General features: G+C 40.9%; 1 protein-coding gene across 1 annotated transcript in view; it reads right to left on the bottom strand.

Annotated features, from left to right (window-relative positions):
- The window catches only part of WDR90 (WD repeat domain 90), a 1773335-nt gene that overhangs the window by 1439968 nt on the left and 312856 nt on the right, over positions 1–20511 (bottom strand). The window contains exons 9-10 of the mRNA XM_044079383.1: positions 5104–5331; positions 938–1000 (exon numbers count right to left, since the gene is read on the bottom strand). Of these exons, the coding sequence (XP_043935318.1) occupies positions 938–1000; positions 5104–5331 (291 nt within the window). The remainder of the gene's footprint in view (positions 1–937; positions 1001–5103; positions 5332–20511) is intronic.

The following is a 20511-nucleotide window of genomic DNA, read 5'->3' as shown; positions in this document are numbered from 1 at the left end:
GGTAGATGTCTGTGTTTGTTTGTGTGTTTTATTTTAGTTTATTGTAGTGTTGGAAGGTTGGTGTGTTTGTTTGTGTGGTGTAGTGTTTTGCGGTATTGACTTTCACAGTTGTGCTTTTTCAGGTTTGTAAGGTTTCGGCGTTATAGTCTTGAGATACTGAAATTCAAAATTTCAGTATTTCGAGATTATAAAGTGAATTCATATATATATATATATATATATATATATATATATATATATATATATATATATATATATATATATATATATAGATATATATGGGTCTCTATTAAAAAGTTGAACATTTACTTACCCGAACACCTAAAAGCAGACACGTCTTTATCGAACCACGAAAACATCAATCGCCCTGAAACGCGAAATCCAAAAAGTCGATTCGTCATGGTTGGCCCATCTGCGGTATAGCTCCATAAGGTAAGTGTGCGATAGTTATGGACCTTAGGGTTAGGGTGCGGGTTAAGTGCATACTTCGTGGTATATGAAAGATTTAGTGTAGCTTAGAAGTAGGGTTTAGTTTAGGGTTAGAAGTAGGGTTTTGATTAGTGTATGTATGTATGTGGTTTATTTAGTTTGTTTGTAGTGGGCGGTGGGATGGGACAACTATGACATTTCGAGTTATTGAATTTCGCAGTTTAGGCCATTCGGTGTATTTGCAGTTCGCAGAATATGTGTCAGCGTTTAGGTGTTCAGGTAAGTAAACGTTCGAGATTTTGATATAGACATAGATAGATAGACATAGATAGATTTTATATATATATATATATATATATATATATATATATATATATATATATATATATATATATATATACACACACACACACACACACACACACACACACACACATACATAGATAAATACATATAGATAGACTGTCCTTATTTCTCATATAGTCACGTGATTTACTGTTCAACATACCTTGTGATCTGATCCTTTCTTAACCATTAGTTTTGCTGGTCTTGACACTTTTGTGAATACAGTCTAGGAAAAACAGAAAAGGGATTAAAAACAAAATTATTAACTAGAACATGAAACTCAGTGGTAAAATGCCAAATGCAGAAACAAGACAAAACGTTGCCAAGGACTACTATTATACATGCAATGACAAATCTCACTTTTGCAGAACCAAAGTTCAGTATAAAGTGCATCAGTATCTAAAGACAAATGCAGAATAAGGTACTTTCTTATGTATCACTTAACAAGACACACCTTGGCAGGTTTATGACTAGTTCACCCCCTCTTCTGTTCCAGTTTGAAATTTTATTCCTAAGGGGTACATGCGCCCTACAGTGTCACATACACTGACGTAACACACCTTTTTAAAATAACATTCCTGGCTACCACCACCACCCCACGTCTCCAACTCAATCGCTGAGTAATAACACTTGCAAATCAAGAAGAAAGAAAAAAATGAAGATCTGACAACTAAAGTGAACAAACTGAATATTCAAACTAATACATGTACATGCCCAATCTGCAAGCTCTCCAAAAGAAGCCGGGGAATGGAACAGCCATCCAAACAGAATGTAGATAACAAGAAGGTTTGTATGGGACTCTGAGAAGGGCCCCTTTATAAACTAACAGATACAGTAAAAATATAACTGTTACATCCAAGGCTGATGGCACTCCATGATGGGTCTAAACTGGTAGAATTCTAAGGAGCAAAACCAGAGGACAGCCCAAACAACAAGCTAAGAAGATACAGTCCTGAAGTGCCAAGGTAGCAAAGGAGGCCCAATTCCTGGAGTTGAGCTCCAAAAAATAATGTCTGGAGAAACTATGCAAATAAAATTAAGTGGCCATTGCACAGATGTCTACAGTGGAGACATTTCTGAAGTGCTAGAAGTAGCCATGCCCCTAACAGAGTGACCTCATGCATTTCCCAGTAAGTGCTGAGACAACCAATATGAAAAGATTATGCATTTAGTAATCCATGTGGAGAGGGTCTGCCTGAGAACTGCAGCTCCCTCCCTTCCCCGAGCATGCATGGTGAACAGCTGTTTTGCCTTCCTAAACTCATGCACCCACATCTGTTAAATGTAACCTGACAGTCCGTAGACAGGGTGGCACCATCTTTTCTGTTCCAGTAAAGAAAACAAATAACTGAACTGACTGATTCAAGGACAATTCTGATACTACTTAGGGGAGGAAATGAGGGTTGGTCCTAAGGAACACTTGATCCTTACGAAAAACCAAATAATTCCTACAAATCAAGGTCTGCAACTGTGAAATCCTGGAAGAAGAGATAGCCATCGGGAAAAGTATTTCCCAAGACAAAGAAACCATTTAAATCTTAAACTGAGAACGGGCAAGCCTGTCATTCATGAAATTCAGACTTTGTGGAAGAAGGAAAGTGTTTTTCAAAAGTGGGTAGAGATGCTGAATCCCTTTGAGAAATTGTTCAGTCATGGCTGGTCCACAATCCCATTCTCCACAAGATCATAATGGACAGAAACAGCAGACACATGCACCACAACTATGGAATAACCAAGATCCAAACCACACAGATGCCTGAAAGAAGTTACACTTACATGCAAACTAAAGTTAGGATGACAAAAGATAAGGTTATGTCCAGAAAGAGATTTTTTTTCGCTTGGAAGAGTACACTAATTTCCTGGAAGACTTCTCAGCAGTTATAGTCACTTGTCCCCTGCTGGGACAGCTGGTGGCATAAAACTATCAGTATCAAAGGATAGACCCAGACTGCTGTGTTGGACTAGATGTGCATGAACCACATAATCTGAGTTTGACTAGCAGCTCAAGCACCTATTAGATCTACAATGCAGAACAGAGGAATGACAAGGCTTAAAGCTTGTTTGCCTTTCTTCAGGGAGAGGTTTATGCTTGTAGGCGCACTCAACTGGAATAATTTCCTGTGAAGACTATGCATCACAGCAAAGTGTTTGTTTACAAGGAAGGTCAGGGCCAACTAATAACATTACGTGGAGATATGGCATACACTGCAAAGGCCCACTGAATGACAAAACCTTGCAGACTAAGCCCTTACTCTATATGCAAGCTCATTAAAATGCACTCCCTTGTTCTTCCTTGCTAAAGACACTGCTACCCCGGTATGCTTGACCCTTGCCCATTAGGTAATAAATGAGCTGCAGAAGGTCGTGATGGTCAGAAGACGAGTGGAGCAAATAAACAGGAAGACTGTTAACAGTTAACATTTTGAACTTCTTTGCTTATAAGAAGTAGCAGAAGCTTGTCTATTAGCAATAGCTCTGATGTTCTTTTTAAAGAACTACTTACAACCTTGAATAAAACCCCTTACCTGCCTTCAAGGGGGACAATGATTAATAACTTGAAAGAGTAAAAGGTACTGAATAAAACTGCCAGGACAGAGATAAAGGAAATCTGTAAGATTAAGACACCTGCATTCTGTCAATAGCAACCAAAGGGGAACTGGTAGTTGTGGACATCACAAGAGGATATGGAGACAGCTGGCAAATCCACACCTCCCCAGTGCTGGACGGACTGGATCACAAGGGCCTCATACTCTTTGCCTGTACAAGTTTTATCTTATAGTTATTTATCCACTTTGTTCAGAATCCTTAAAACTTCTACTCACTCAGGTTATACAATTTTCCCTCTAACTAAAGGGCCATTACTCCTTGTCCTAACCCAAGAAGCATTTTACGATTAATAAAAGAACTTGAAATTCATATTCTCCCTAACAGCATATTTTTATTACACAACACACAAAGCTTATGCTCATAACTTTTATGTGAAGGCCAAAGGCACAATAAACATTTTAGATGAAGTCCGTTAGTGGCATTAGTCAGCCCCAAGTACACTTGACATGATTAGCCTTGTAAATCCCTACAAGTCATAGTCAAACAATCCTACAGGCAAATATCACAATTCAATAAATTATTTAAAAAGAAATAAAAAGGGTATAAGTTCCAAAAGGACACTTATAGCACTGGAGGATGTCTAGGCCATACCAATAAAGTGATTTATGATCATTCATGTGGCAGAAAAGAACTAAATATGGAGTGGGTGCATCTCTCCTTTATACCATTATCATTCTGAGGTCTGCATCATGGCAAGGGGCAGTCCTGTATGACAGACATCTGAAAACTCTGGAAGTCAGGTAGGATGGTCATATATCCACCTGTGGTGCATTTCCCACATGTTACAACTGATACTGCAGCAGTAATCTTTGTAATAAATTTCCAGCAAGGCAGTGGCTTCACAGCAGTTCACTGAAAATGGCTCAAAGGGTAGCCTTGAGTGCTACAAAACTTTTAATCTTAACCCAAGACCCAGAACTCTGTGATGTAATAATGGCACTTTCAGATGCATCAAACTAGGAAAGAAGCACAAAAACTGCAAGAAAAGATTAAAAAGTGTACAGATCCAAAAATCAAGAAAATAATTCTATCATGTGAACCCCCTACAGAAAATCCATGATGAAAACACAGCTAACAAGACGGTTATGCACTCTAAAGGCTTGAATGAATAATCTAAATATCTATCTGCATCACTGAGACACAACTGTCTTCACCTCACTGACAAGTCAACCACAGTGAACTTCTGAGGCCAGTGTTCACTGCTGCTCTGGTAAATCTGGAGCTCTGCCACTCAGAGGTGTGCTGTACAATCCAAAACATGTAAAACTGCCAGGACAAAGTTAAAGGAAAGTGTTCACATTTGTAAAGGTCACAGGATTCAGGTCTGGTTATTCACACAGTGGTAGTTTCTATTAGAAAAATATGAGATAAAGTGACTTCATTCTGTAGGACAATATCAGCAGTCACAGCACTGGAACAAATTGTTTTAGACATTACAGTAAACACGTCTCAATATGTAACTCAAGTTTCAAGCGTTTTAATTCATTATCATGCATTACTATGAACTGGTCAATCCACAAAACATCTTCCTAGTCATAAGATTATGGCTGGAAATCTATACACATTTTCAGTTCTATAATGCTCTGATACTGCACTACGTAAAGAAATCACCACAGTGAGAACTTCAAACAATGGTACTGTCCATCTTCAGACACTGATCTATTATAGCAGCTGTAACTCTGGTCGAGAGTCAAGTACATTGTGAAGAAATCAAACTCGTACCTCATCAATGTCCTCACTACTGTGTCTATGCACAGTGACATCAATATTATTTCTGTGTGCATACACATGGATCCCACCATCATCTGCTGTCATTACATCTGCACTCCCAGTTTCTACATGTTCTGTACCATCTTCTTCAGAATTCCTGTAAGATTCTCTTAGTGGTAAGGAAGTTGTTAACTGCACTTCAGGAATACTTCTGGTTACTAATAAATCAGGGCACGGTCTCTAGAATAAAACATGAAAATATGAATACCCTAGTTTAACTGTTTATGTTAAGATGCTACTAAACATGCCTACTTCAAATGTAATTTTTCTTTTACTTTAAAACCTTCAGTACCAAATGATTTGACCCAAGATGATCACCCTTTCATCATTCATCAATTACAAAACAGACTGTAAATTACACACTATGAAGCACAGAACTAGCCCATCTATTCAGAAAGTTATCTGATTTCTGTACCCCACTAACAACTAATGCTGCAGCCTGCCCACTGTTTGTTTATATAACCGGTAGTGGGCTAGTACAAAATAGGCTCATTAGGTCACAACCTGGGGCATACAAAAGCTAGAAAATAACAGAATATAAAACATGTCATCATTAAGCACAATACCAAAGTCTGGTTATTCACAAAGTAATAAAAATAGTAACAAAATAAGATGTGTAGAGCCCATCACGATCTCTGAGGAGGCCTTTTGTAACGGGTAACTGCTGAGATGTCATCTTCTAATACAATTCAGCACAATATACAAGTTTTCTTAAGTTCCTATGCACATGGCCATCCATTCTTCCAGCAGATGTATATCATGGCATCACCCTGTAGACTCAAAGTGTTTCAAGACCTGCTGCCCACCAGTTTAATCCCAAAGCACTCAGATAGAACAGTATGAAAGATGGCAAAACAAACACACAATATAAAAATTGCTTGACTGATTAAATAGGAAAATTCATTCAGAAAAACAGGATGAAAGGCTATTCACAGGCAGGGAGAAGGAGTGAAGCTTATATGAATGGAGTGTGGGCAGAATCCCTAAAGACAGTACAGATGTGTAAAATCTTACCATAACAGTAGATGTCCTTCTCTTCACTGTTGCAGTATTCTTTACAGTAGGGATCCCTGCCAGGGAGAGCCTGACATCCAGCCAGCATACCAAAGCCTTAGGTTGTAATATAATAGGGACATCATATGTAACATGTATACTCCCCATGCACAGCGTAGAGCATAAAGGTGACATACGGACGTACCATCCTAAAAAATCAAAGCCCCAGGAGGAACAACAGTCCAAGGAAAAAAGAAGAAAATGTACATCCAGAAGGAGAAACAGGGGCAGAAGGGAAGGAGCGAACACTGCAATACTGAAGAGAAGGACATCTACTGTCACACTAAGATTCTACACAACTGTACTATGTCCTTCCATATGACTACTGCAGTATTCCTTACAGTAGGGAGAGTATAAAAGTTAAGGAGGAAAGGTGAGAGGAGAAAGGTCCAGCGCAGCCTTCAAGAAAGTCATGCAGGATAGCCTTGGTAAATCCAGCTCTAGCCTGGAAACCACATTCAACCTATAGTGCTTAGTAAAATTATACACGGAAGTCCAAGTAGCTGCCTCAAGGATGGAGCTAGTATCCAATCCTTTGGAAAAGGCACAAGAAGCAGCCATAGCCCTGGTAGAATGAGGCTTAACAGAAGAAGAAATGCTTTTCCATGAAAAGAGTAACAAAACGAAATGAACTTAGATATCCATGAAGAAACTGTTTGCTTAGAAACAGCCCAAACCTAAAGACCTAGGATGAAAGGAAACAAAAAGCTGCTCAGATTTACAAATGGCTTTAGTTTCATCCAAATAATAGCAGAGTTGTCTATGCAAATCCAAGGTGTGAAGAGCCTTCTCACTAAGCAGACTGAATAGACTGATTAAGAGACAAATCATTAACAACCTTGGCCATAAAAGGAGGATTTGTACGAAGAGACACCCTGCCCTTATGAAAAACCCAAAGGAGGAATAGCCATAAGGGCCTGCAGCTCAGACACCTGTTTGGCTGAGGTGAGGGTCAAAAGAAGAACGGTCTTCCAAGAACAATGTTGCAAAGAAGCTGAAGCTGCAAGTTCAAAAGGAGTTGGAGTCAATTTTTCCAAGACAAAATTAAGGTCTCAGGAAGGAGGAATAGGCTTCTTGGGGGGGGGGGGCGCTTAATATAAAAGACACCTTTAAGGAATTGTTTGATCTCAAATCCAAAAGCCAAAGGAGGAGTCAAAGACAGACAAGCAGAATGGCTGACAGGTGGGCTTTAACGGAAGAGTATGCTAACCCAGCAATGAGCAACTCACAAATAAGAGAGAACCGAGAACCAAAGGAACTTCAACAAGAAAGTGGATCCAGGTTATGAGCAAGACACCAAACAGAAAATCTCTTCCATTTGGGCAAATAAGATTTCTTGGTAGTGGGTTTTCTGACCTCCTGCAGAACCTGAAGCACATCTTCAGAAAAAAGGTGCCTAAAAGGAATTAAAACCTCATCACCCACAGCGTCAGTTGAAGACTAGACAAGTGGGGATGGATGAGAAGCCCTTTACCTTGTGTGAGTAGGTCCACCCTGTGAAGTAACTTGTGACTGTCCCTGGCTAAATGCAGAAGAGGGAACCAATGCTGTCTGGGCCAAGAGAGAGTCATCAACAAGATTTTCGGAACATGTTCTATCTTGAACAGGACCTTCGGTATAAGAGGAAGGGGAGAGAAGGCATAAAGAAATATCTCCTTCCAAAAAAAAAAAAAGATTGGCATCTACCTTCCAAGCCAGGGGACACAGGACTCTGGTGCAAAAGAGAGAAAGTTGCCTGTTCAGAAGGGAGGCAAAAAGATCTACCTGAGGAGTACTCCACTAGTGGACAATGTCCAGAAAACACATCTCTGTGAAGCATCCACTCATGAGTCCGTGTTCTGGACCTGCTGAGAGAGTCTGGCACAATGTTCTGATCTGAAGGAAGATAAACAGCCTGAAGAGTTAATGATACTGGACAGCTAGATCCCAAACTTTAACAGCTAGTCTGCACAAAGGGTAAGACCATGTCCCCCCCTTGCTTGTTGATGCACCACATTTCTGTGGTATTATTGTCTGTGAAGATTTTGAGGGGCCCTGGAAGGAAAAGGGAATGGAAGGCCTGATGAGCCAGGAGAAGAGCTCTCATCTCTTTGATACGGACATGGTCCTCCTTTTGACAAGGAGACCAAAGGCCCTGCACATTCGGAGAACCAAAGGAGCCCCCCCCCCCCACTCAGTGTCTGAGTTACCTGAATAGAGTTCCTGAGCAGGGACTTTAGACTTTAAAGGAAGTTCTGGGTTGAGAGACATTTGATGAATCCACCAATGAAGCTCTAGCTTGAGACATGAGAGAAGAGGAATCGGAAAGTCTAAAGGATGAGAATGTTGAAGCCAAACTGACTTTAGGACCCACTGCAGCTTTCTCATATGAAGTTTGGTCAGAGGAAACAAAGGAATGGTGGAAACCATGTATCCCAGTGCCCCATGAAACACTCTGGCTGTAATTAAGGCCAGAGGAAGAAGGGAGTGAAAGAATGCAGTCAGAATCAAAGCCTTGGGAGGAGGCAGGGATGCCAGCACTGGAATGATCTACAGCCTGCACCCAAGAAAATCATGATCCTGGGAAGCAGTCAGGAAGGATTTTTGGAAATTCACTATAAACCCTAGGCTTTGCAAAAGACAAGTTTAGTGAAGATGATGAAGCAAAATCTCTGGAGAGGAAGCTTGAATGAGCGGGTCATCCAAATGAGGAAAGATCTGTATTCCCCTAATCCTGCAGAAAGCAATCACAGGAGCGAGGCATTTGGTGAAGACCCTTGGGGTAGTAGAGAGGCCAAAGGGCAAAGCAGAAAACTGAAAATGCAAAGAAGCAACAGGAGGGGATTACTAGGGATATGGAGATAAGCATCCTTGAGATCCACAGAGATAGGAATACCTGAGGAAGAAGAGGAAACAAGGTTTGAAGGGATACCATTCGAAAAGAAGGAACCCTTCAAAAAGGTGTTGAGCTGGGAATGATCTAGAATGCGTCTCCCCAGGTGACTTCTTTCCTGGGAACCAGAAACATTCTGGAATAAAATCCCTTCCCCTTTTGAGGAGTCGAAACTGCATGGAAGGCTCCTTCAGACAAAAGGCTCTGAAGAACATCTGGAAAAAAGGGCAGCGATTCCTGAGGAGGTTGAGGAATGCCCAAAATGGGGGGGGGGGTTCCACACCACATAATACCCCTGACGAATGATGGATAGAACCCAAGAATCCTGACTGATCCGTATCCAATTTGGAAGGGGCACAGAAAGATGAAAAGAAAGAGGAACTTGACTTGAGGGAAGAAGATAGTCAAACAGAACCTGGCTTGTCTGGCAAAAGAGGCTTCTGAGCTGCAAGAGTCTGAGTACACTTAGCAGGAGGAGCCCTTCTAGCACCCTTTTTACCTTTGGGAGAAGGGAGAGAATGTCTATGGACAAAGGCAGACTTGGGTAGGGTAATCTGGGAACAGAGAAAATAAAAATGTTTCAATTCCTGCACAGCCTTACCCTATTCCTGAAGAGATTTAAAAAGCTCTGCAGCTGCAGAACCAAACCGATTTTTATTGTCAACAGGAGCATCCATCAGCTTGGCCTTGATATCATCAGGCAGAGGTTGAAGGTGAAGCCAAGAATACCTCCTCAACACAGAACCAAAGTCAGCAGCTCTAGATGAGGCATCAGCTGTATCATAACTACATTTAATTTAATGGCAAGCCACTTGAGAAGAGGACCCTAACAAAGAGAGGGCCGAAATCTTCCCCTCAGAATCAGGACAATCTGAAATAACCAGAAAAAACAGAGAAAGAATGACCAAAATATACCTGATCATATCGGTCTGGTAATTCACAGCCCTGAGGGCCAGAGTAGCACCAGTATACAGTGGATATAAAAAGTGCACACACCCCTGTTAAAATGTCAGGTTTTTGTGATTAAAAAAATGAGACCACAATAAATCATTTCAAAACTTTTCTCACCTTTAATGTGACCTATAACCTGTACAATTCAATTCAAAAACAAACAAATCAGTTAGGGGTAAAAATATAAAAATAAAACACTTACAATAAGCTGGTTGCATAAGTGTGCACACCCTTAAACTAATACTTTGTTGAAGCACCTTTTGATTTAATTACAGCATTCAGTCTTCTTGGGTAGGAATCTATCAGCATGGCACATCTTGACTTGGCAAAATTTGCCCACTCTTCCCTGCAAAAGTACTCCGAATCAGTCAGAGTTGGAGGGCATCTCTTATACACAGCCCTCTTCAGGTCACCCCACAGATTTACTATTGGATTTAGGTCTGGGCACTGGCTGGGCCATTCCAAAAGTTTAATTTTCTTCTGGTGAAGCCATTCTTTTGTTGATTTGGATGCATGCTTGGAGTCATTGTCGTGCTGAAAGGTGAAATTCCTCTTCATCTGCAGCTTTCTAGCAGATGCCTGAAGGTTTTGGGCCAAAAGTGACTGGTATTTGGAACTGTTCATCATTCCCACCACCTTGACTAAAGCCCCAGTTCCAGCTGAAGAAAAGCAACCCCAAAGCATGTTACTGCCACCACCATGCTTCACCATGGGGATGGTGTTCTTTTGGTGATGCGGTGTTTTCGTGCCAAACGTACCTTTTGGAATTGTAGCCAAAAAGTTCAATCTTGGTCTTATCAGACCACAACACATTTTCCCACATGCTTTTGGGAGACTATGTATTGTTTTGCAAATTTTAGCCGGGCCTGGATGTTTTTCTGAGTAAGAAAATGCTTGTCTTACAACCCTACCCCACAGGCCAGACATATGCAGAATCCGGGAGATTGTTGTCACATGTAGTACACAACCAGTACTTGCCAGCAATTCCTGCAGCTCCTTCAGTGTTGCTGTAGGTCTCTTGGCAGCCTCCCTGACCAATTTTCATCTTGTCTTTTCATCAATTTTGGAGGGACATCCAGTTCTTTGCAACATCACTGTTGTCTCATATTTTCTCCACTTTTTGATGACTGTCTTCACTGTGTTCCATGGTATATTCAATGCTGTGGAATTTTTTTATGCGCTTCTCCTGACTGATACCTTTCAACAATGAGATCCCTTGGATGATTTGTAAGCTCTCTGCAAACAGTGGCTTTTGCTATAGCAGGCAACTGAGTAAATGTCAGGAAAATCCTACTAGGACAGCTAAACTTTATTTGGGGTTAATCAGAGTTTCTTTAATTGATGGCAGGTGTGTACCCAAGAAGACTGAATGCAGTAATTAAAGCAAAAGGTGCTTCAATAAAGTAATAATTTAAGGATGTGCACACTTATACAACCAGCTTATTGTGCACTTTTTATTTTTTTTATATTTTTTCCCTTGACAGATTTGTTTTTCAATTGAATTGTACAGGTTATAGGGTCACATCAAAGGTGGGAAACGTTTTGAAATGGTTTAGTGTGGTGTCATTTTTTTATATCACAAAAAATGGCATTTTAACAGGGGTGTGTACACTTTTTACATCGACTTTATATTTTCTTACCCAACCTTTCCATGGTTCTGCTGTCCTTGTCAGAGGGGAGCAGCTTGGTAGAAAGTAAAAGCTTACTTATCAGAAAAGACAAAAAATAATAGGAGGGTCAGCTGAGGGACAAAAAATAATAGGAGGGTCAGCTGAGGGACACTTGTAAAGAAAATTAAAACCACGCACCTTATAAAACCTAGCAGTTTTTTTTAGAAGTAGGGGGCTGCGAATCAGGAGCCTGAGAAGCTGCAGAAAAAGTATCCAACAAGGCAGCAAGAACAGGAGGAGCACCAAAGAGTTTGGGGAGTTCAGAATACCTCTTTTGAATGTCAGAAACCTGGGTATAGTCACACTCAAACTCTATCATACGAGAAACAGTATCCCCAAAGGAAATTTCCTCAAAAGGAGAATCAGGGCTAATGGAATCTTCTTCCTCAGAACCATAATCCAAGGGAGATGGAATCTGACAGGAACAGGCCAAAGATTCCTCATCTGAAGAAACCTGCTCCCTAGGCCTCTTAAAAGGAGTAGAAGACCAAGGGGGAGTAGGAACAGAGACCTCCCCCCCGAGGGGACTTCAAAGCCATAAGGGCTTTAAACAAACCTGGTGTAAAATCCTGCCATTCATGCTTAGGATCTTTAGCAGCCGGAGAAATATGCTTAGTCAATTCAATTGAAAAACAAATCTGTTGGGAAAAAATATAAAAAAATAAAAAGTGCACAATAAGCTGGTTGTATAAGTGTGCACATCCTGCTCTAACCCTGAGAATCCCACACAAACAGCAAATGCCTTTAACTCTTTCTTCACTGATGCCATCCAAACTCTAGCTAGCCACCTATCTCCCGACACATCTAATTTGACCACTTCCTCTACAAATCCACCTCCTCTATTTCACCTCCAACCAGTATTTACCTCCTACATTTCCTCTCTTCTATATAAGTTAAAACCTACCACCCCCTCAGCTGACAAACTCCCAGCAGAATTCTTGCAAAAAGGAGCTAAAGCCATTGCCTACCCTATTTCTATTCTGATAAATAGAACAATAAGTGAAGGAACTTTCCCTTCAATATGGAAAATTTCACAAATCATCCCATTACACAAAGGTGGGAGCTCCAATGACTTTTCTAACTTTCGCCCCATAGCTTTACTTTCCCCTATCGCAAAAATTATGGAAAAATGCATCCATAAACAACTACTCAACCACCTTCTCCAGAACAACCTACTCACTGTCAACATGGCTTCAGACCTTTCCATAGTACCACCACTGCACTGCTATCATTCACAAACAGCATCAACAATAATAGTAACAATAATTGTCTTTCATCTGCAGTCTTCATTGACCTATCCAAAGCTTTTGACATGGTTAACCACCAACTACTACTCCATACACTGAATACTCCCTCACTTGATCCTCTTGCCTTGAACTGGTTTACATCTTACCTTGATAATCGTCACCAGGCTGTACTCTGGAAAAATAAACTATCCGATCACCTTCCTATCTCTCTCGGTGACCCTCAAGGATCCATATTAGGCCCACTCTTATTCATTAATGACCTGCAAACAGCCATTCCTTACTCCACCTGCATTCAATATGCAGATGATTCTACCATAATCTGCTCAGCCTCTTCTCAAATTGAACTACAGTCTCTTACCCAAAAAGCATTCAACACTGTTGAACTATGGTTTTCTCAACGCTGCCTCCTTCTGAATCCCAAAAAAACTAAACTGCTACTCTTCTCACCAACCCAAAAGTCCACATCTTTACCTTTCAGTCTCACTTCTAACAATGGTACTCTTATCTCTCCTGACCCTACCACTAAACTTCTAGGAATAACAATAGACAACAATCTAAACTTTGATACTTACATAAACACTACAATAAAGTCAGTCAACAAAAAACTGGGATCCCTCTACAGAATTAAACCTTATCTTACACCAGCATCTAAGACTGCTATAGCCAGAACCCACCTAATATCCACCCTGCTTTACACCTCTCCGATTTATACTAATCTCTCAAAATACAGCATCAGGAATCTAAATACTTCCTATAATAATATTGCTAGATTTGCTACAGGCTCTCCTTACAGAACCCATCACTGTCTAAATCTTAAACAATTAAACTGGCTTGAATTTCTTAATCAGCTTCAATATCACCAGCTTATAATAGCCCATAAGACTCTATATCTACCTAACAATATTCCAGTACTCTCTAGCCTCATTACACCTTATAAAAACCTCACATCTCTACGCTCCTCTAACAAACTACTGATCAATACTACTAAACCCAACAACACAGCAGGTGAGTCTTTGTTCTCTAACTCTGTAGGAAAACTTTGGAATAAACGTCCCTCTGAAATCACATCTCAAACTTCTCTCTCACTTTTCAAAAGGAATTTGAAACTCTACCTTAACAATCACTGGCTATGTACCTGTACTAACCCTGACTAAATATACTCATATTCACTTATCCCACCTCATCCCTTACTAGCTACCTTTTATGTATCAATAAACTACATTATTGTATATATCTTACAAGTATATATCTACAGCATACCTCAGTCCCTTACAAAATGACCATGTTAATTCTACTCTGTACCTTACAAAATGACCATGGTAACACCAATTTGTACTATTTGTATAGGAAGAAGAAAAAAAAACAAAAAAAAAAAACATTTTTTGTAATATTGCTGTCTATTATCTGTATAACTCCTGTTTTTAACTTTGTAAAAAAATCAGTATGATTCTTGGAGCTTTTCTCCCCGGGCCTCTACTGAAAATGGACATGTCTCCAGCTAGACTAGCCCGGTCAACAAATGTAAAATAAAAATAATAATAAAATAGTCTCCTGCTTCTTTTTTAAAGGGATGTCAGCCCTAAATGTCTTACGTGGCTTGGACCCCTGCCTATACTCAATTAGGACAGTGGGAATCTCCTCCCTAACAAGGATTTGCAAAACGCCCCCAGGCCCTTCAGATATAATCAGCTGCAGTTCCCCTGAACATCTGAAATGGATGTCTGCAGAGCCTCCGGGGCCATGTGAGGAGCCAGGTCCATGCCGGCCTCAGAAGCAGTTGCAGCAGATGAATCTGACTTAATAACCGGGTGGTCCTCCGGGCTTTCACCAACTTCGAGAGAGACGTCTGGTGGAGGTGGGACAGTAGAAGAATCTGACCAAACTTTCTTGGCCACCTTCTTTGCGAATGGCTGACCCCTCGGGCATAGTATCCTGAGCCAATAAGTTAAGATGTTGGTAGTTCTCTAGGTAAATAGCTAAAGAGGAGAGATTTAATTACTATGCAACATTTTTGGAACAAATGCCTGACAAATAGGATGAGACATATAGTCATGAGAGGCACCTAAGTAAAATAAACAAACAACAAATAAAGTAAAATAAGAAGAAAAACACCAATGTGGCACTTCTCTGAAAATGGCTTGGCAACCAGCAGATGAAAGAACGTTCAGACCAACAATCAGAGAAGGTGTTCGGACTGGTGGCAAAGTAGTTCTGAGGAAGGTATGTCAGTATGTCACCTTTATGCCCCACGCACAACCTAGGGCATAAAGGTGACATACTGACATACCTTCATACACAGCGTGGGGCATAAAGGTATGTCAGTATGTCACCTTTATGCCTTACTCTGTGCGTGGGTAGCAGATTTGTGACATACGTCTCTATTACAACCTAAGGCTTTGGTATACTGGGCCAGATGGCAGGCTGTCCTAGGCAGGGGATCCCTACTGTAAGGAATACTGCAACAGTGATATGGAAGGACATCAAGTAATACTGTAAATACATATCCGTTACATCTGACTTAGGAGATTGTCTCCACTGAACAATGGTTGTGAAATAACAAATCCTTAAAATTTCAACCTCCTTTGGAGATCAGAGCTGGAGGAAGACCAACAGACAAGGATTAAAAGGCTTACTCAGAAAGCAGCAAGGTATTAATGAAGGCTTGATTCTATGACCCATTTTCCGATCAATAATGCTTGTTGAAGGTGCAAAGCAATAATCGAGTGGCTGTGAGGAAATGATCCACAATGCTGATATTTCTAATGAAAGTATTACAAGCAGCCAAGGCTCTGGTACAGTGAACCTTGAGAAGAGCATTTTCCAAACAGTTTGCAGCTTGACAGTGAAAGATAATGCAATTAGTAATCCAATCAGGAACAGTTTGCTTAGTCATTTCAAGTCCCACTCCACTTGTTGCAAAAGAGACAAAGGTATAAACCGGTTTATGAACTCATGTCTTCTCTTCCGGTATACCCTGAACAGTTGTCGCATACTAAACACACACCTCTGGCTTGGCCTATCTCCAAACACCCAAGAAAGAAAAACAGGCAGCTGAGTAGGCTGGCTTTAGAACAGTTATGAAACCACACTGCAGGGGAAAAGTATGAATTATTTCTAGAGGATACCAAAGCCATTTCAAAGACCAATCAGAGTTCCCTAATGAAAAAACCCTATAGCTCCACAATCCTTGGAGAATCGATGACCACCACCAACAGCAGAGATTTACAAGAGACAAAATTTGTACCACACAAACTAGACAGATCTTGAGAGCAGGCACGTTGCTCTGCCTTGAAAACTACATATCTACTTAACATACCAATCAATTTATGAGGAGAACCATTCTTGAGAGTCCCTATGGCTGGCTTTATCCTTTCCAGCAAAAAGAAATTAGCATTCTTTTTTAGAAGCTCCTGATATCAGGGATGGAGGCTTACCTATGATGACACACACACACACACACATTAACTATGCAAGAGAACTTGAGAATTAGCATTCTTTTTTAGAAGCTCCTGATATCAGGATGACACACACACACACACACACACACACACACACACACACACACACACACACACACACACACACACACACACACACACATTAACTATGCAAGAGAACTCATCCCCCAAGCCTGCCATTTTTAATCCTACACACTAGCAAGCACCATCAGGCAAATCAAGAAACATTAGAGATTTGGCACCTAAACTGCTAACAAATGATATGCTACTATATATGTTTGTCAAATTTAACAGCAGACTTCAAAAAGCAAGACCAGCTAAAGAAACAGTTAACCCACAGGGAGCACAAGGTTTGCTGGACCCACCGAGACAGGCTCCTCTCATACATCAGCTGCTATAAATATGTCTTGTCAATAAGGGCACATACCAGTGGGTACTATTCTTTGGCTGAATTCCAAGTAGAAAGCCAGCAAAGTGGAAAGAGCCAGGAACTTTACCGGGGTGAAGTGAGAAGGCTGAGGAAAAGTCTAGCCAGGTAAGGTGGGACTCTCAGACTTGCAGTTGGGATTGTAATGACTGGAAAGGGAGCAGGTGTGGAGATCTCTAAAGGGACATGGTGACCAGGTTTGCCAAGGGGAGATCAAGCAATAGCAACAGGCAGCAAACCCTAGAAAGGACTGGGCCCGAAAGCTGCCAAGACCAACAATACTATCCCCAAAGGAGATAATGGAAAAATGCAAATCATCCGGTGCACAAGATGGGGAAAAAGAGTTAAAAAGTCATCTAACGAAAAATGCAGCCACAGTGGGAGAATGCCCACAGAAGACTGCAAGGTCCCACTGCCTTAGCAAGTAAATGTTCACTTTACTCCCATCAGTTTCCAACCCCACAAGGAAACTGGAAGGGAAAAAGCAGATTAAAGAAGTAAATGACCAACTTTTCAGGAGAAGTGTGAAACAGGAGAGGCAGCTCATCCCTTGAAAATACAAGGAAAGGGTCTTCTCACCTCCATTCACCACCCCTAAAAAGAGATCCACAGGAAGGAGTTGCAGAGCAGCTAAGAAGGTACATTACCCACAGCTGAATTCCAATACCACCTGTCCAAATGTTCCATCAGTAGAAAGGCTAACCATCTGAATATGAAGTTAAAGTCTTACAAAGAAGAGCCCCCCCCCCAAAAAAAAAAGGACAGAAAGCAATTTTCCTAAGGGACTCCATGACTGGCCAGAGTTAGGTGTCAACAGCACCATCCTATGGAAACCAAATGCGGAAGAATGACTCAACAATCAGGACTCCAGAATGACCAGGATGTCTGCAGTAGGCATGGTTGCCCAAATTACAGCTCCATTCTAAGGGAAAACTCTAAACAAGGAATCCAAGCTGAAGACTTCATAGTACCCTGAAGCCCATTCTCATGAGAACTCATTTGCAAGACTTATAAAGTCTGGGAAAAATGTGGATTGGCCAGTGTTTTACAGGACATGGCCTATGCTTTCATTTCACAAGGAGGGACTAATATGGCATCATTTTGTAATTAAAAATGTTGCAGCCATTCTGATTCGTAACAACTTGGAATTACATGAGATACATTAACAAAGACAAATAAATTATACGATGTGTGCAGCTGAGTTTTCAGCAACACAAATTCTACAGTTTCAGAAGCTCAGTAATACGGTCCACACTGATTAGGGGAATTTAAAATGCTAACAATTATGCTGTAAGAAAGAACAGGGCTTAAGACCTGATCAAGAAAAGTGATATACTGGGAAAAAATTACATGGAGTGGTTAAGTTATTCACTTTTATTATTAAACATTGCTGATGTTCCTAATTTACTTTAAAATGAAAAGCTGTTGTAAGACTTGAAGCTAAACACAGAGACTGTGCTGGTTCTATAAAAAAATGTAGTGCTGGTTATATAAAAATGTTTGAATTACACAGTCAAACTGCAGAGATACCATTAGTTCTATAACACGTACTAGTTTGTTTCTGTAATCTAAACTACAGTGATTAAAGTTTTAACAAATTCTTGTATTAAATGCCTTTTTATGTCACATGAGCAGAGCCATTCTTTGAGGAAACCTGTGGTCATTGACCCTTGCCATTTGCAAAAGAAGGGAGAACCAGTGCTGCCTAGGCCAGAAGAGAGTCTCCACAATGAGCTTGGGGAAATGCTTTCTGAATTTTCAGAAGTACCATGGATACAAGTGGAAAGGGTGGAAAAGCTTACAGGAATCTTCTTGTCAAAGTAAAGTAAAAGGCATCCATCTTCTAGGATTTCTTGCACTGGAGTCCTGGAGCATAATCTTCCCAGCTGATTGTTCAGAGAGATGACAGGTCTACTTGAGGAAAGTACAGTTGTGTAAAATCATACCATAACAGTAGGTGCCCTTCTCTTCACTGTTGCAGTACTCTTTACAATTGGGATCCTCTGCGTAGGGCAGCCCAACATCCAGTAAGTATACCAAAGCCTTTAGGTTGCAATGGGTACACCTTACATCACATGTATGCTCCCTGTGCACAGTGTAGAGCATAAAGGTGATGACCAGCCATACCATGCTCAGAACTGAAAAAGCCCCAGTAAGGGATTAAGGACACTAGTATGTAACAAGTACATCCAGAAGGAAAAATTATCAGGGGGAGGAGGGAGGGAACAAATTCTGCAAAAGTGAAGAGAAGGACATCTACTGTTATGGCAATATTTTACACAACTGTACTATGTCCTTCCATATCACTGCTGCAGTATTCATTACAACAGCGAGTGTGCCAAAGCTCAGGAAGAAGATCAGGAGGAGGAATGGCCAGCATAGCCCTTAAGAAGGCTATAAAGAATGGCCCTGGCAAAACCAACTCTAGCCCTAGAAGAAAAAGTACGAACAGAAGTCCAGATAACTGCCTCAAGAATAGAATGAGTATTCAAACCCTTGAAAAATGCACCAGAACAGAAGAAGGAAGGCTCTTCCTACGAAAGGAAAAACAAAAGGAAATTGCTTTAGAAATCCAAGGAGTAATGGTTTGCTTGGAAACAGTCAAATCTAAAGACCAATGATAAAAGGAAACAAAACTGATTAAGAGACAACAAATTAACCACCTTGGGCATGAAGGAAGGATTAGTACTAAGAGACAACCCGTCCTTATGAAAAAAACAAAAAAGGAGGGACACCCATAAGGGCTTGCAACTCTGACACCCATCTGGCCAAAAGAGCAAAGGAAGCTGAAGCAGCAAGCTGAAAAGGAGCTTGAGTCAACTTTTCCAAAACAAAATTAAAGCCCCAGGAAGGAGGAACAGGAGTGTCCTATGGACCTGCTCAGAGAATCTGCCACTATGCTCTTATCTGAGGGAATATAAACTGCCTGAAAGGTCACCTGATACTGGGTAGCTAGATCCCATAACTGGAGAACTAGTCTGCACAGGACATGAGACCTTGTTCCCCCCTTGCTTGTTGATGTACCACATCACTGTAGTATTGTCTGTGAGAATTCTGAGGGGCCCTGGAAGGAAAAGGGAATGAAAAGCCTGAACAGCCAGAAGGGCTCTCATCTCTTTGACACTGTTGTGGTCTTTCTTTTGTCAAAGAGACCAAAGGCCCTGCACTTTCAGAGGACCGAAGGAGGCCCCCCATTCCATATCCAAGGCATCTGTGAAGAGTCCTGGGTTGAGGGACAATTTGTGAATTTATCACTGAAGTCCCAGTTTGAGACAAGGAACAAGAGAAAATCAAAAGGATGAGAATGTTGAAGCCAGACTGACTTCAGAAACTACTGGAACTTTCTCATATGAAGCTTAGCCAGAGCAAGCATATGAATGGTGGACTGAAAGAAAGCAATCAGAGTTAAAGCCTTGGGAGGAGGCAGTAATGGTCTTCCCCTCAGAATCAGGAAGATTTGAAATAACCTGACAGGCCTGAAAGAGAAGAACCAAAATATATCTGGCCATATAAGCCTTATAATTCACAGCTCTAAAGGTCAGGGTAGCAAAAGTACACACTTCCCTACCCAACTTCTCCATAGTTCTGCTGTCCATATCAGAGGGGACCAACTTCACAGAAGGCAACAGGTTAGGAGGCTTGTCAGAAGCAACAGAGGGGCATTTATAAAGAAACTTGAAAT

The sequence above is a fragment of the Protopterus annectens genome, chromosome 8.part0 (assembly GCF_019279795.1).
Source record: "Protopterus annectens isolate FY-2018-M chromosome 8.part0, PAN1.0, whole genome shotgun sequence".
In the NCBI taxonomy this organism is placed as follows: domain Eukaryota; kingdom Metazoa; phylum Chordata; order Ceratodontiformes; family Protopteridae; genus Protopterus; species Protopterus annectens.
This window is presented reverse-complemented; position numbering and strand designations above follow the sequence as displayed.